At 38.1% G+C, this 14,801-nt stretch overlaps 1 protein-coding gene across 2 annotated transcripts in view; it reads right to left on the bottom strand.

The window, feature by feature from the left end:
* MYOF (myoferlin) overlaps positions 1-14,801 on the bottom strand; it is a 111,487-nt gene that overhangs the window by 88,219 nt on the left and 8,467 nt on the right. For both annotated transcript variants that reach the window (XM_038409248.2, XM_038409246.2), the window contains exons 2-3: positions 7,765-7,820; positions 5,369-5,460 (exon numbers count right to left, since the gene is read on the bottom strand). In XM_038409248.2, coding sequence (XP_038265176.1) covers positions 5,369-5,460; positions 7,765-7,820 — 148 coding nt within the window. The remainder of the gene's footprint in view (positions 1-5,368; positions 5,461-7,764; positions 7,821-14,801) is intronic.

The raw sequence follows: 14,801 nt of genomic DNA, 5'->3' as shown, positions 1-14,801 counted from the left end.
CTCATTCCACTGATGTCAATGGGACATTTTGGGCAATGGCGGGAGAGAAAGTCTCCATCTTGATTTTAGTCATATACCACTAACACCTTACAAAGGAAAAAACCTACACCTCAGCTGTTCCTTACTGTGAGTTAGCATGAATAACTGCCTGCAAAAGGCAGGTCTAGTTATACAGTAGTGGAGCATTTCAAGAAAAAAACCCATGCATTCCACTACTCTTATTCTGTTGCTGCTGAATGTGAGGCACTGGATTTCTTTAGAACACTGAAGAACTACACATATGTAACTATGTTTTGAAAGACCTCTTAACTGTGCTCTTTTCTATGTTATAGAGCCAGCTTGCCTATCAGAGAGCGAACTCTGTCATCTACTTATTAACTCTTTGGGGCAGGACCATTTTTTTGTTCTGTGTTTGTATAGCACCTACCACAATGGGGTCCTGGTCCATCAATGGGGCTCTGAGGTGTGTAATACAAATAATTAATAATATTATTATGTTTCACACATCAACAGAATGTTTACGTTCTGCAGATTTTTTACCTCAAGCTGTCCACTTTAACTACACCTGTAATACATGTCAGCTAAGTCAATAATGCATGAGACAGAAAGAACATAGTGTGGCTTTCAGATTCTGGTTTGAGCTTGCAGGCCTGGCAATTTAAAAAAAAACCTCATTATTTGTAAATTGAATGGATTTCCTCTGGAATCATTGAGGGACAATAAAAATGAAAGACCACAATGCAATCTATAGCAACAGTTAGAGTAATTGGAATGAATTTGTTCCATATTATTGATTGTTTGTGAACATATTTACAAAGAAGTATACTTATTTACATAAAATATTGAAAATTTAATAGGAAAGGGTGCTAAAAGAATACAAGCTATGAAAGACTAGAATGACTATTGTGTGAAACCCAAGTGACTCTTGTTCTAAATCCTACTGTTTTATGCTTTTTTTTTCCTTTGGAAATGATGGTGGCTATTTTTAAGTTAATGGGAAACATTATGTGCACACATCAAATGAGCATTAGCTCATGACCCTTAAACAGTTAGTGATCATGAAATAGTTACTGCACCATCCTCCTATTTACTTTGCATGAATATGCTTTTTGTAGCTCCATATATTGTACGTCACTTTCCAGGGGGTCGTCTTTGTTCAGTTTTTATATGTACATAGAATACATAAGTGTGAGCCAACTCCTATCCATAAACAAAAATATCAATATTTGTAATGATCAGCCCTTGATCATTCTTCTGCGAAATACAAATGGACCTGGCTGATGTTTGCAAATATGACTTTGGATTAAGGATAGATCATCTAGTTTGGAAAAAATAAGAATCAACGGGAATCTTAGCCCAGATATTAAGCTGACCCTATTCAAAGGTTCAGATAAGAATTCTCCCATCTTTTGGTGATGTCATGCAAAATCCATCTCAAGAACTCAGCAGGGCTGGCAGACTTTCCTGTGTCAATTTCTTTTTTCAGATATCATGATTTCTGGAGCTTCCTTGAGATCAGAGTCACACAGTGCATTCTGGGCCCCTTTCACCCTGGTGAACCTCTAGAAGATATGAGATTTGATTACAACAAATGTCCTACCAGTGACTCAATGATGGGATTTATGGAGTGTCACAACCCAAGGTAAACAACCGGGCTGGCCAATTGTCGGCCCACCACAAGAAACAACAAAACCCCCCCATCTTACAGCAGGTTCTTGTCACGTACACCAAAAGGAGCCACGCGCAGACCAGCTAACATAAAGGGCGCCAACCCAGGACCCGGGAGGCGAAAAAGCGTGTCAAGTGCATAAATCAAAGGTGTCGTGCAGAGAACCAAAAGCAGACCCGCTGATGTAAAAGGGCCCCAACCCAGAACCCGGAAGGCGGAAAAGCTAAGCGACCTATAGCAAAACGACAGGACCCCAACAAAGCCCCATAAAATACAGCAGTCAACAAGCGAAACGGGGGCATTTTCCACGTGTATGCCAAGGAGACTGATCATCCCTCAGCCGACATAATCCTCCCGTTAGCGCCAGCCCGTGTCGTGTCGTGTTCATTGTAATTTACCCTGTGCCTACCATGCAATTGGTGTCTGCACTGCTGGTCAGTTGGCTCAGATGTGTCGTATGTATGTAACTCTTCCTATCACCTTTAAGTCTGTAACTCCCCCTCCTACCCCTTTGCCTAAGAGGTTGTATAATTTAATTGTCTATGGGCAAACCATTCGCTCTATTCCCCAGCCACCACGTAACTTTGTTTATCCAATAAACGTTGCCGCTGTGCATTTTTTATCAATTCGCTTGTCAGTGGGTTTGTGTTTTACCCAGTAAAATAATTCCCGAGCCCGCTAATGCCTCAGACATGGAGTATCACCAAAGACAGGAGAGTCACTTGGCTATCAGAGGAGGCAAAAGAAGCAAACAAAGGTTCATTGCGAAAATGGAACTACTACTGTACCAATAAATGCAGAATTTACACATTAAATCGGTATCATAAGAGCTCGATACTTGAACTGAAAATAACAAGATAAAAATAGGATCTGTCATCATAGACATCTTTTGATAGCATCACTCAGCACTGCTATTAAAAGAGGGGAAGATGTGTGCTACATGCCTGTGATACCACGGCTGGGCATTCGCACTATGGGGATGTTTCATACATGTTCACTCTCTGCCTCCTCCCACAGAATACCAGCAATCAATAGAGCAATGACACAGCTAGTTACAGCTTCATAATGTCAGCCATGCTGGAGAGGAAAGAGCAACAATAGTGGCATGGATCTTAGTTAACATTCGATCACTTTATAGAAAGAGGTGGGGAGATGGCAAGTTGTTCTGGTGTTTTTTGTTGTTGGATTTTTTTTTTTTTAGCTTTTGAAGGATGTTATGGTTTTCAGTAGGTTGATTAGAAGTAAACTTGGCCCCGTTTTTTCCTTTGACAGTTCACTCAAATTCACAGTTCATATTTAGAGACACATCCTTTGGCCCAAGTCATAGCCAGCAGAAGGTCCTGAACACTATGGGAACTGAGTAGTTCTACTGTGCAGTGCAGATGTGAAGGCACTGAACAGCCTGCACAGGTGGTACAATTATGCTCTGCAGGGATGCCATCTGCCCTGGCATAGGGAGCATTGGGTGGCTCAGGGAGAGTGCAGAGACATGGTCAGTGAATCTGTGCTATATGGATCCACTGGTTAAACCTGTTATGTAACACAGAGATGCAGCAGCTGTAGAGTCAACTGCAGCCCTGAAGCTGCAACAGGGGCAATGAAGCAAACATTTTGGGGAAGGTTTTGGATTCTCCACTACCTCCCATACACAGAAAACCTCTGCACAAAGGCCATTTATTTAGAGTTTGTGCAAGGGATAGGATTTGCCTCAGAGGCTCAGAAACCATGTGTTAAGATGCTTCAAATAAAAACATATACAATATATTTTCTTACCCTAATGAATCTATAGTGTGTGCAGTATTTGGCATATTAGAGATGAGAAATATATGAATAGAGTATTAGTGAATGCAGAGGACTAGAAATATCACATTGTTATGAATACTCCTCTTTTTATGATTATACAAGGTGAAACACTGGCCCCAGTGAAGTCAATGGAAGTTTTAACACTGAGTTTAGTGGGAGCAGGATTACACACAAAATGCAGGTGATTCCTTACTCTATACATAAAACAAGAAAAAAATATATGCACAAATAATAATATAATAATAAAATCTTTCCCATTCTTTCCCCAAAGAATCTTTTCTTCTTATTAGTACACTCTGAGAGGTTACTAAACGGTCACTAATATTTTCACAGTCTGTAAGTTAAACATCATCCTCTTATGGGGTGTGTCTATACACACTGTTTTCAGGTATTCTGCACACCTTCAGTTCTTATATTAAGGACAAATTAAAGCTTTAAGCATACAAAAACAACACATCTGTATTTTGCCTCTAGCATTGTTTGTACTAATTGCCCTATCATGCCATTCAGAACCATGAAAAACATGTTGAAGCACATGTTCTGTGTTTGTACAGTGCCTAGCACAATGGGGTCCACAACTAGGGCTCACAGGTACTATGGCAATACAAATAATAATTATGACAAAATACCGAATATCTATACTGCAATGTTATCTACATACTGTACATAATTAGGCCATGATTTAATTGCAGTGAAATCTTTCCATCCATAATGTACAGTTTTATGCAAAATGCATTTTGCAACATAGCAAATCTTTCTAACATGTATAGGAAACTGCTTATAAGCATATATCCCAAACATGAAAGTTTTGTATTCCAGGAACTACACAATCCCCCTGGAAAAAAATGATTCTCTGGATTTTTTAGTAAGTGTTCTATGCAGTAGCATTTTACTTGTTTTAGTTACACTGACCAGCTTAATTTACAGGACTTTATATATTCTATTTAATTTTAGCTTTCAAATATTAAAAATACATAGTTTGCCTTTTTAAACAATTCAGGGAACTAAATACTTTTGATGAGTTTATGCTTGATAGTTATTCTGTTAGTTGTTTGCAGTGTTGTCTCTCTCATTCTATTAATTAACATTTTATAAAAATGTAAGGATAAAAAATAAAAACTCTTGGATACAAAACTTCCAGCACTAAAACAAAGAACATTGCATTACCTGAACATTTAGTTATGTCTTTTCCCTTTCATGTAAAAATAGCTTCCTTTATACAACATGACTATTTCTTTAGTAGCATTAACAATAAGAAAAAAACAGATACCCTTGTTCTGACAGATCTTCCACTGAGGAAGAGACCAAATATATTTTCTATAACACCATCTTTCAATATAATTTTTGGTTTAGTGTCAATCTATCAATGCTTCCTGCAATATTCATCCAGACAAGAATGGGTTTAACTATCTGTCATTTATCTTCTAATTCTGTAAAATTACCAATGAACACTGACTTTGTTGAAACTAACTAGAACTGGTTCTCTGACTGCTATCTGGAAGAGCTTTTGTCTGATGCATTTGATCCAAAACCCATTAATATCAATTGTATGGATGAAGTTCAATCTCTGGCCTCTCAAGGGGGGCAGAAAACGGAGGAAATAACTTTGTGCATGAGGTCAAGTGCACAGAGAAGGCTGAAGACTCCCTCCAGAGCAACAGTACAGAAACACTGGTGAGGGAGAAGACTACAGTGAGCAAAGAGAAGACCACAGGCCTAAAATGTATAGAGAATCATTAGAGTACAGTACAATAAAATGTCAGCCAATTCAATCAACCAACCAATCTAATAGCAGCAATTATTTGTTTGTAGTGAACTATCAAATTCATAGTTTTTGTTTGGCATTTTGAGTTACATTGAAAATTAGATTAATTAAACAATGAAAAAAATACATACTTATTTTGTCCAATTGTTTCAAAATCTTTCACAATAATGGTCAGGGATGATGAAATATCGAGTGCTATCCCTTTCAAATCAAATTCAAGAATCTGTTAAAAAGAGAATTAGAGCAAAAACAACTGATCAATACAGCTAAAATATAAAGTACCTTAACACTATGAAGGCAAACAATAAAACTTTTCATGAATGAATATTACATTTAGTAACACAGTTAAACCTGACTGATCTTACATTTGCATATCTGAAAAATGAAGTGAAAAACTTCAGAACATGTCTGTAGTACATTTTGACTTGTTACTGGTACATTGCAATTAAAAAGGAGAGTTTCTTAATAGTGCCCCATTACAGTACTTCTAGTTCTCCTCCCTTGTATTAATATGAATAACTTATTTTTCTTCATAAGACCTGAGCCTATTCCCAGTTCAGTCATAGGGGGAAGTGAATTGCCAATGATTTCAGGCCTTTGTGTTTCTACACTCTTTTCTTATTTGTAGATAAGATTTGTAGATTGTAGATGACCCATGATTTTCATGAGTATGCACTTTAACCTCTCTTCTAGCTCATTAAAGAGAATGCTAAATATAGCTAAAACTAAAACTGACCTTTGTGGCACTCCTCTAGACACTTAGCCCTAACTTGCATTACCATTTTTCATTATGCTTGGTGTACAGTTAATTATCAAAGTGGCAGTGCTCATATCAAGGACCCAGTCATGACACTATTAATATCAATGCCAAAACTTCCATTGACTTCAATGGCAGGAGAAACAGGCCCCAAACAAACCAGAAATCCATCTACATGTACTTAAAATGAGATGAGATACAATTGTCACAGCTCAGAAGTACATAAGAATGGCCAAACCGGGTCAAAGCAATGATCCGTCTAGCCCGGTATCCTGTCTTTTGACAAAAAGAAAAGGAGTACTTGTGGCACTCCTTTTCTTTTTGCGAATACAGACTAACACGGCTGCTACTCTGAAACCTGTCTTTTGACAGTGGCTGGTGCCAGATGCTTCAGAGGGAAAGAACAGTACAAGGCAATTTATCAAGTCTCAGCCCCAGCTTCTGGTAGCTGGAGGTTTAAGGACATCTGGAGTATGGGGTTGGTTGCATCCCTGACCATCTTGGCTATAGCCATTGATGGACCTATTGTTATCTAATTGGTTTTTGAACCTAGTCACACTTTTCTCCTTCACAACATCTGCTGGCAACAAGTTCCACAGGTTGACTGAGCGTTGTGATGAAACACTTCCTTATGTAACTTCCTACTTACTAATTTCATTGAGTGAATCCTGGTTCTTGTGTTATGTGAAGGTGTAAATAACACTCCCATATTCACTTTCTCAACACCATTCATGATTTTATAGACCTCTATCATAGCCCCCCTTAGTCGTTACTTTTCTAACCTCAGTAGTCCCACTATTTTTAATCTCTCCTCATATGGAAGCTGTTCCATACCCCTAATCATTTTTGTTGCCCTTCTCTGTAACTTTTCCACTTTATATTTATATTTATCATTTTTTAAAAGGGGCCACCAGAACAGCATGTACTATTCAAGGTGTGGGTGTACCATATATTTAAATAATGGCATAATGATATTTTCTCTCTTATTATCTATCCTTTTCCCAATGGTTCCTAACATTCTGTTCGCTTTTTTGACTGCTGCTGCACATTGAGCAGATGTTTTCAGAAAACTATCTATGATGACTCCAAGATCTCTTTCTTAAGTGGTAACAGCTAATTTAGACCCCATCATTTTGACTGTATAGGTGGGATTATATTTTCCAATATGCATTATTTTGCAATGATCAACACTGAATTTCATCTGCCATTTGGTTGCCCAGTCACCCAGTTTTGTGAGATATCTTTGTAACTTCACAGTCTGCTTTAGATTGAACTAACTTGAGTAATTTTGCATCATCTGCAAACTTTGCCACCTTACTGTTACCCCTTTTTCCAGATCATTTATGACTACATTGAACAGCACAGGTTCCAGTATAGATCATTGGGGGACCCTGCTATTTACCTCTCTTCACTATGAAAACTGAGCATTTATTCCTACCCTTTGTTTCCTATCTTTTAACCAGTTACTGATCCATGAGAAGACCTTCTCTCCTATCCCATGACTCCTTACTTTGCTTACAAGCCTTTGGTAAGGGACCTTGTTAAAAGCTTTCTAAAAGTCCAAGTACACTATATCTACTGGATCACCCATCCCACATTGTGTTTGCTTACTCAGCTGCAAAAAACATTTACTGTCACCTTATGGGAAAGTATTTTACTTTAACTCCTATCTGTATCTCAGATTCATAACTGCAGTGACTAATATACTAATTTTGTAGCCATAATGTATTGTACCGTATACTAAAACCAAAAATGTTATGAGAATGTCACCTCGTTCCAAACAGGGTTGAGTTCACTATCAATTTTCTTTGTTTTCTTTTTTTCATCTGCAAATAAAAATAAAATGTGATTGTTTGCTTCTATTAAAGGCTTAGAATATTAAGTCAAATAATAATAGAATCTTTCCATTTTCTTTCATAAAAGATTTTTTTAAAGCTTAATGTGATCAAACTATTTTGGTCCATCCAGTATCTGTAGTTTTTGTTGCTGAAAATTCCTTTGGACAGATTTTAGTTGGTTTACTTGCACAGTAATTTGTTTGCATTTATTTAATTTACACATAACAAATGTTTCATGCAGACTGGACCAGCTTCTTTCCGCTAAAAAACTTTATGTGTCTTAGTCTTTTTTCTTTTGATGTGAGTTTAGTGTTGATGAAAGGGGCCAGACTAACAGCCTTGGACAGTGGCCCCAGTATGGCTGATCTTGTTCATAAAAACATATCTCTCATTTTGTTTAATCACTTGTTTGTGTTCTTGGATTCTTATTGTTAATATTTATAAGCTTCCTCTAAAATGGCAGCAATTTAAACAAAAAAGTCTAGGCAGAGGAATGTAGAGTTAAAATTTAAAAAGTTCTCTGCTTCATATGCACAGATATTGATACTAATGAGAATTACACATGCGTATAAGGGGAAATTCACTCCTTTGAGTAAATAGGCTCTGTGCAGAGGTTTCTAGGGGGATTAATTGGATGGAATTCTCACCTCCAACTTGCAATGCTGCAATGCATAAATGCACTGACTGCCATTTCAGCATATAAATTGCAATAGTTGCATCCCCTAAGTGGAGGCTCCCAGACACTGGCTCTACTTCAATGTAAACCAGTCTGTTTCCCCTTGGGTAAGCCATGGTGCACTACCAGGGTAGATTATGTCTGGCATGGCCATTCTACCCAAGCTCCTCCCCTTCAGAAGCACAATGGGGACTAAGTGGTGCGGAGCTCTTACAAAACCCTTCAGACCTGTGTGAATTTCACCCATAGAAAGGAGAACAGAATCCAAGAGGATTCCCCTATTATAACAAATCTACATCAGCTAACGTTTTGATCCTAGGTGTCTTGACTTTTTCTTTATATATATAAAATAAAATAAAATAAAAATATGTATGGAGGAAGGAAAACATTGTCTCTTGCTTGACACTTGGCAGCATAAAATACAGTACACTCACTGAACACATTCAAATTTATAAGAGGAAGTGTGTGCCACACAGGAATAACTAATATATTAACCGTACTCATTATCAAGTCCATTCTAGGTGAACTAATCATTGAGTTATTGAATAAAGAGATATCACTAGAAAGATTGACATTTACAGACTTTTTACTTGCTCTCTTTCTTACCTTCACTCCTTTAGTGAAGCAATATTACAAGCTCACATTGTCATTTGCAAGTTTCAACTATACATTGTCAGTAAAACTTTGAGAAGGTCAGTGAGGCAATATTAAGCCAGTTTCCACATTACTCAGGTGGTGAGATTTGATGGCTCTTTCTATTGGATGAAAGTGGAAGGCCCTGAAAAATTAGCCCATACTATACATTGCAAGGAAGTGACACACACTTCTGTAACAGGAATTGGCCACAAATTTTGCAGGATACTGACTCATATCATACCACAAAGAAACAGCATTTTTAATCTATCGTGCTGTAAGCTCACATCTTGCGGAACAAAGAACTAATTCTCATAATATCAACCTGAGTTCCACTGCATAGTTAGAGCTAGTCAAAAAAGAAAACCAAAGACAAATGTTCTGAAATTAATCAAAATGTTTTGTTTTGACATTTCTGAAATTAAATATTTTGATTTTTTAATTTAAAATGACTTTTTTAGAATTTCCTTAATTTTAAATATTAAAAAGCTCAAAATCAAAATAAAACTTTTCATTCAATATTAAATGTTTTTTTCAAATTCTCTAAAAATTTTGAAATATTAGTTTCATTTTGACCCAAAACAAATTTTATTTTTTTATTTCATTTTATTTTATTTTATTTTTTGATTTTTCAGAAAGGCCAGCAAACTGAAAAATCAATTATTCCCACTGCTATAGTCACAATCCTATGTACTGAGGTCACCAATCAATAATGCTGCACTGTTGAGCATGGCTACCAGAAAAATCTGGGGTTCAGAACAGATCTTGAGATTCCCAGTCTTTTGGTCAACAGAAGGTGGGATTGTCCTACTGGCAGTTCAATGTAATGGGGAAATTGTACCATAGAGACAGCCCTGATTGAACTGACAGATAAAAGCACTACAATCCCCACTCAAGACAGCTATCACCTCAGTCACAATCCTGTAGAGTAATGTGAAGGTCCGTGTAGTGTAAACACTGGCCAGGATCATTCTTGACAAGGGGCAGAGCTCATTCTTGACTACCTAGTACTAATTACTAAAAAATAATAGTAAAATAAAAATAAGATTCATGATTTCATTTATACTGTACATACTATAGTGTATGCTGAGGAAAAAAAATTATATCATATATTTGAAAGTAATGAGAAGGATTTTGGGGTGCATGGGTTAAATTAGCAGAGTTTTGTTTAAAAACATACATAAGTTGAGTCAGTCCATATGTGGAGTTAACACATTTGAGGTTGATTTTTAGTGTTTATTCCCTTCATTTTATGTTGCCTCTTTGTATTTGTCTATTTTACCATTCTTTTAATGCCACTTATTTTACTTTATGTTTTTGTACCTTCAGCATAGAATTTTTCCCTTCTCATTTAAGATACTATACTATAGCAACATTTCTTGGCCAAGAGGATTCCTTTTGGGGCCCTTCAGCATCACCCATTCTTCAGCAAATGGGGTCACTTTGATATCAGGTACTTCCCCACTGGCTGTGAATCCAGCCATGAAAAGCAAGACTCAAAATCATATCATTTGATGAGAATCAAATCTGGGTAAATTGCACAGTAGGGCAGTGGGCCATCTATTGTTTTTCTTTTGGCCTCACCTTTAGGTAATGAATATAGAATATTTTTTATATTACTTTCTTTGTTAACAAAGCACACTTAACTTACAGAGACCAGAAATAAAGGCACGTTATATCTCCCCTGCTTTATCTTTGTCCTTTTAAGTTTACAAATAGATTTATTGTACTACTGTGACGCTGGCAGGCCAGATGGGAGCTTTTGCCAAGACTGCAGGCATTAGCTAAGAACTGACAAACTCATAGCTGGAGACCAGACCAGTTCATGTATGTGTTAATGTTGCTCAAAATAGGTATTAGTCTCATAAGACTGTATTTAGTGTTTAGACTCGATAGAATGTCTGCAAGTTGCTGCATGCATTAATCTTATTTGTAATCTTATTAATCTTATTTGTAATGTCTGAATTCTATGCTATAAGGAAATATGTAAGTTTTGCTTTATAACTTAGAAACTGTTTGCTCTAAACTTGTGAACTTAGATGGGGAGAGAGTTTCCCCCCTATCTGTCCAGAAGAACTATCAAAATCAAATGGGCCATCAAGGAACATTGCAATACAAAGGATTGGTGAATGAATATATCGCACCTTGGAAATGCTACATATAAGGAAGCTTGTCCGATGGACTTGAAGGCTGAAGAAGGAAATAAAACAAAGACGTGGGAAAATTTTCCATCTCTTTGCTGTTTGAACTGTCAAAGGGTCTGAGACCCCAAACTGAAGCCAGAGATCACCAGGGGTTACCACTGGTGCTGCCCTAAAAGACACTTTGAATTAACAGATCCCTACAACTCTGTCACTCTTAGGATTTAGATTGCCACTCATTTGTGTATATGTTTAGTTATTAGACTTTTAAGTTAGTTTATTACAGAATTGTCTACAGTCATTGTTTTTGGTGTGTGAACTAAGATACAAATGGATCTGGGGTAAGTGATTAGTCTCTTGGGACTGGAAGCAACCTGAATATTTAATTATTTTTGGTGTAAGTGATTATCACTAAGTCTAGCTCACCTGGGTGGCAAGATAAACTGGAGAGTTTAGAGGGACTGTGTATGACTCCATGGTGAGACTGTTATAGTGGTCCAGGAGTTCACATTTGTTACTGGCTTGATAAAATCTAATTATAGAACAAGCCATCAGTTTGGGGTATCTGCCCTGTTTTTGACAGTCTGCTCTGAGGTAGGCACTCACGGTTGTGATTCACTCCAGATAGTGTGACAATTGGTATAGTCTTGGCAGGATTCTCATGCCACTGGTCAGTTGGGTTAATAGATCATAACCCCAATGCTGTTAAAAGTTTACATTTGATATCAAGTTTTTAAGTGTTAAAGAGTAGTCACACTGAGTGAATTGCAGTCATATGAGGGTCTTGAAAAATTATGTAAGAATAGGGGATTATCGCATAAAAAGCCTCTGATCAGAAACTGAGAGCTTTGCTCATAGACTTTGAGCAAGGAGCAGGGTCTGAGCACCCCACTGCCCCAGATGCCATAGAAACCGCTGCAGCAAAACTGGTTCAAGAACAATGGTTGTGGACAGTAACTGATGAGGTAAAAGCTGCCATCTGTGATAAAAAACCTTCCACAGTTTTGGAGGCAGCAGAAATTGCAGATAAATATATTGAGTCAAGGGCTCATGCGGGGCACAAACCGCAGTGGAAGGGAAATGTTCCTGTTTCCCAGGTTAAGAGAGAGGAGGGGGTCTAGGAATAAACCTAACCCCAACTTTGTTAAAAGATGTCAAAGGAGCCCAGATTTTAAAACCTCTTACCCTAAGAGAAAGCAGGTAGTCTGCCATCACTCTGGGACTCCTGGCCATATAAAACCAAATTGCCTCAAACTTAAGGTCACCCCACAATCTGCACCCAGAACCCCCACAGTGAGTGCCAGTGTTACCACCATGAATGCTAATGCTAACACCATGATCCCAAAGGAAACAATATAGGAGCAGATAGCTTCATAAAGTATAGTAGGACTGAGTCTTGGTAAGGTAGTAAAGAATTTATTAAGACTGCTAGAGTGAATGGCATTGAATGTACAGGCTGAAGGGACACGGCATCCCAGGTCACGTTGATTAAGGAAAGCTTGGTAAGGGAAGAAGACAGACTTCCTGGCAAAAGTCTAAATATTTTAGTTTTGGCTCAATTTTCTGTGATTGTGCCCCTGACTAAAATCCTTAAAGAGGATTTTAAGGGTGAAATTTCATAGAATTATAGAACTAGAAGGGACCTCGAGAGGTCATCTAGTTCAGTCCCCTGCACTGAAGGCAGGACTAAGTATTATCTAGACCATACCTGACAGGTGTTTGTCCAACCTGCTCTTAAAAATCCCCAATGATGGAGAATTCACAACCTTCCCAGGCAATTTATTCCAGTGCTAAACCACTCTGACAGTTAGGAAGTTTTTCCTAACGTCCAATCTAAACCACCCTTGCTGAATTTAAGCCCATTGGCTCTTGTCCTATCCTCAGAGGTTAAGAAGAACAATTTTTCTCCCTCCTCCTTGTAACAATGTACTAGTTTTATGTACTTGAAAACTGTTACCATGTCCCCTCTCAGTCTTCTCTCCAGACTAAACAAACCACATTTTTTTCAATCTTCCTTTATATGTCATGTTTTCTAGACCTTTAATCATTTTTGTTCCTCTTCTCTGGACTTTCTCCAATTTGTCCACATCTTTCCTGAAATGTGGCACCCAGAACTGGACACAATACTCCAAGTTGAGGCCTAATCAGCACGGAGTAGAGCAGAAGAATGACTTCTCGTGTCTTGCTTACAATACTCCTGCTAATACACCCCAGAATGATGTTTGCTTTTTTTGCAACAGCGTTACACTGTTGACTCATATTTGGCTTGTGATCCACTATGACCCTTAAATCCCTTTTCACAGTACTCCTTCCTAGGCAGTCATTTCCCATTTTGTATGTGTGCAACTGATTGTTCCTTCGTAAGTGGAGTACTTTGCATTTGTCCTTATTGAATTTCATCCTATTTACTTCAGATCATTTCTCCAGTTTGTCCAGATCATTTTGAATTTTAATCCTATCCTCCAAAGGACTTGCAACCCCTCCCATCTTGATATTATCTGCAAACTTTATAAGTTCTTGTTTCCCTCTATCATTTTAGCCACATCTAAGCAGGTTCATGTTATAACATGCAGCCAGAGAGAGTATGGCCCTGACTCACCTGCTGTCTGTAGACAGCAGGCAAAGTTGTGGGAGTGGGGAGGAACGCCCTCAGTCCTTTGTCTATTGAGAGTAGTAGCTTCTGAGAAAGAATTTGAGTATTCTTCTGCTGTGCTGGAGTCTGCTCTAAACTTAGGTGAGACTCAGAAGGAGTTTGTGAAAGCTTAACAAGATGACCCTTCTCTGGACAAGGAGAGGGGTTGCAGCTCAGAATATAATACCCCAGCTGGGGAAGAAAATGGTAGATTTTTTATATAAGGAGACTTGTTATATAGGGAGGTTTCCATAGGGAAAAAGTTTTGCCCTGGTGAGGTTTGCAAGCAGGTAGTTGTGTCTGAGAAATACAGGAGAGAATTGCTCCAATTAGCTTATGATTGTCCATTCATAGGACATTTAGGAATGGAGAGAACCTGTGACAGGCTTAAATGGAATTTCTATTGGTCTCACATGTTTGAAACAGTAAAGATGCAAGGGACTGCATGGTCACCTGTGCTGATGAGCTCGCCTGGCCAAACAGGAAATGAGATTCAAAAGTTCTCGGGGCTTTTCCTGTTCACCTGGCCAGTGCATCCAAGTTCAGAGCGCTGTCCAGAGCGGTCACAATGGTGCACTGTGGGATAGCTCCCAGAGGCCAATATCTTTGAATTGCGTCCATACTAACCCTAATTCGAAATGGTGATGTTGATTTCAGCACTAATCCCCTCATTGGGGAGGAGTACAGAAATCGGTTTTAAGAGCCCTTTCTCAAAAAATGGCTTTGTTGTATGGAAGGTGCAGGGTTAATTTGGATTTAATGCTGCTAAATCTGACAAACTCATAGTGTAGACCAGGCCTAAGAGACTGAAGGAACCCTGCAAAACATCCTGGCAACTTTTGGCCATTATTAAAGAGGTGTTTGCCAGACTGTCTGTGGATATTGTG

This window comes from Dermochelys coriacea, chromosome 7, assembly GCF_009764565.3.
Source record: "Dermochelys coriacea isolate rDerCor1 chromosome 7, rDerCor1.pri.v4, whole genome shotgun sequence".
NCBI lineage: Eukaryota > Metazoa > Chordata > Testudines > Dermochelyidae > Dermochelys > Dermochelys coriacea.
This window is presented reverse-complemented; position numbering and strand designations above follow the sequence as displayed.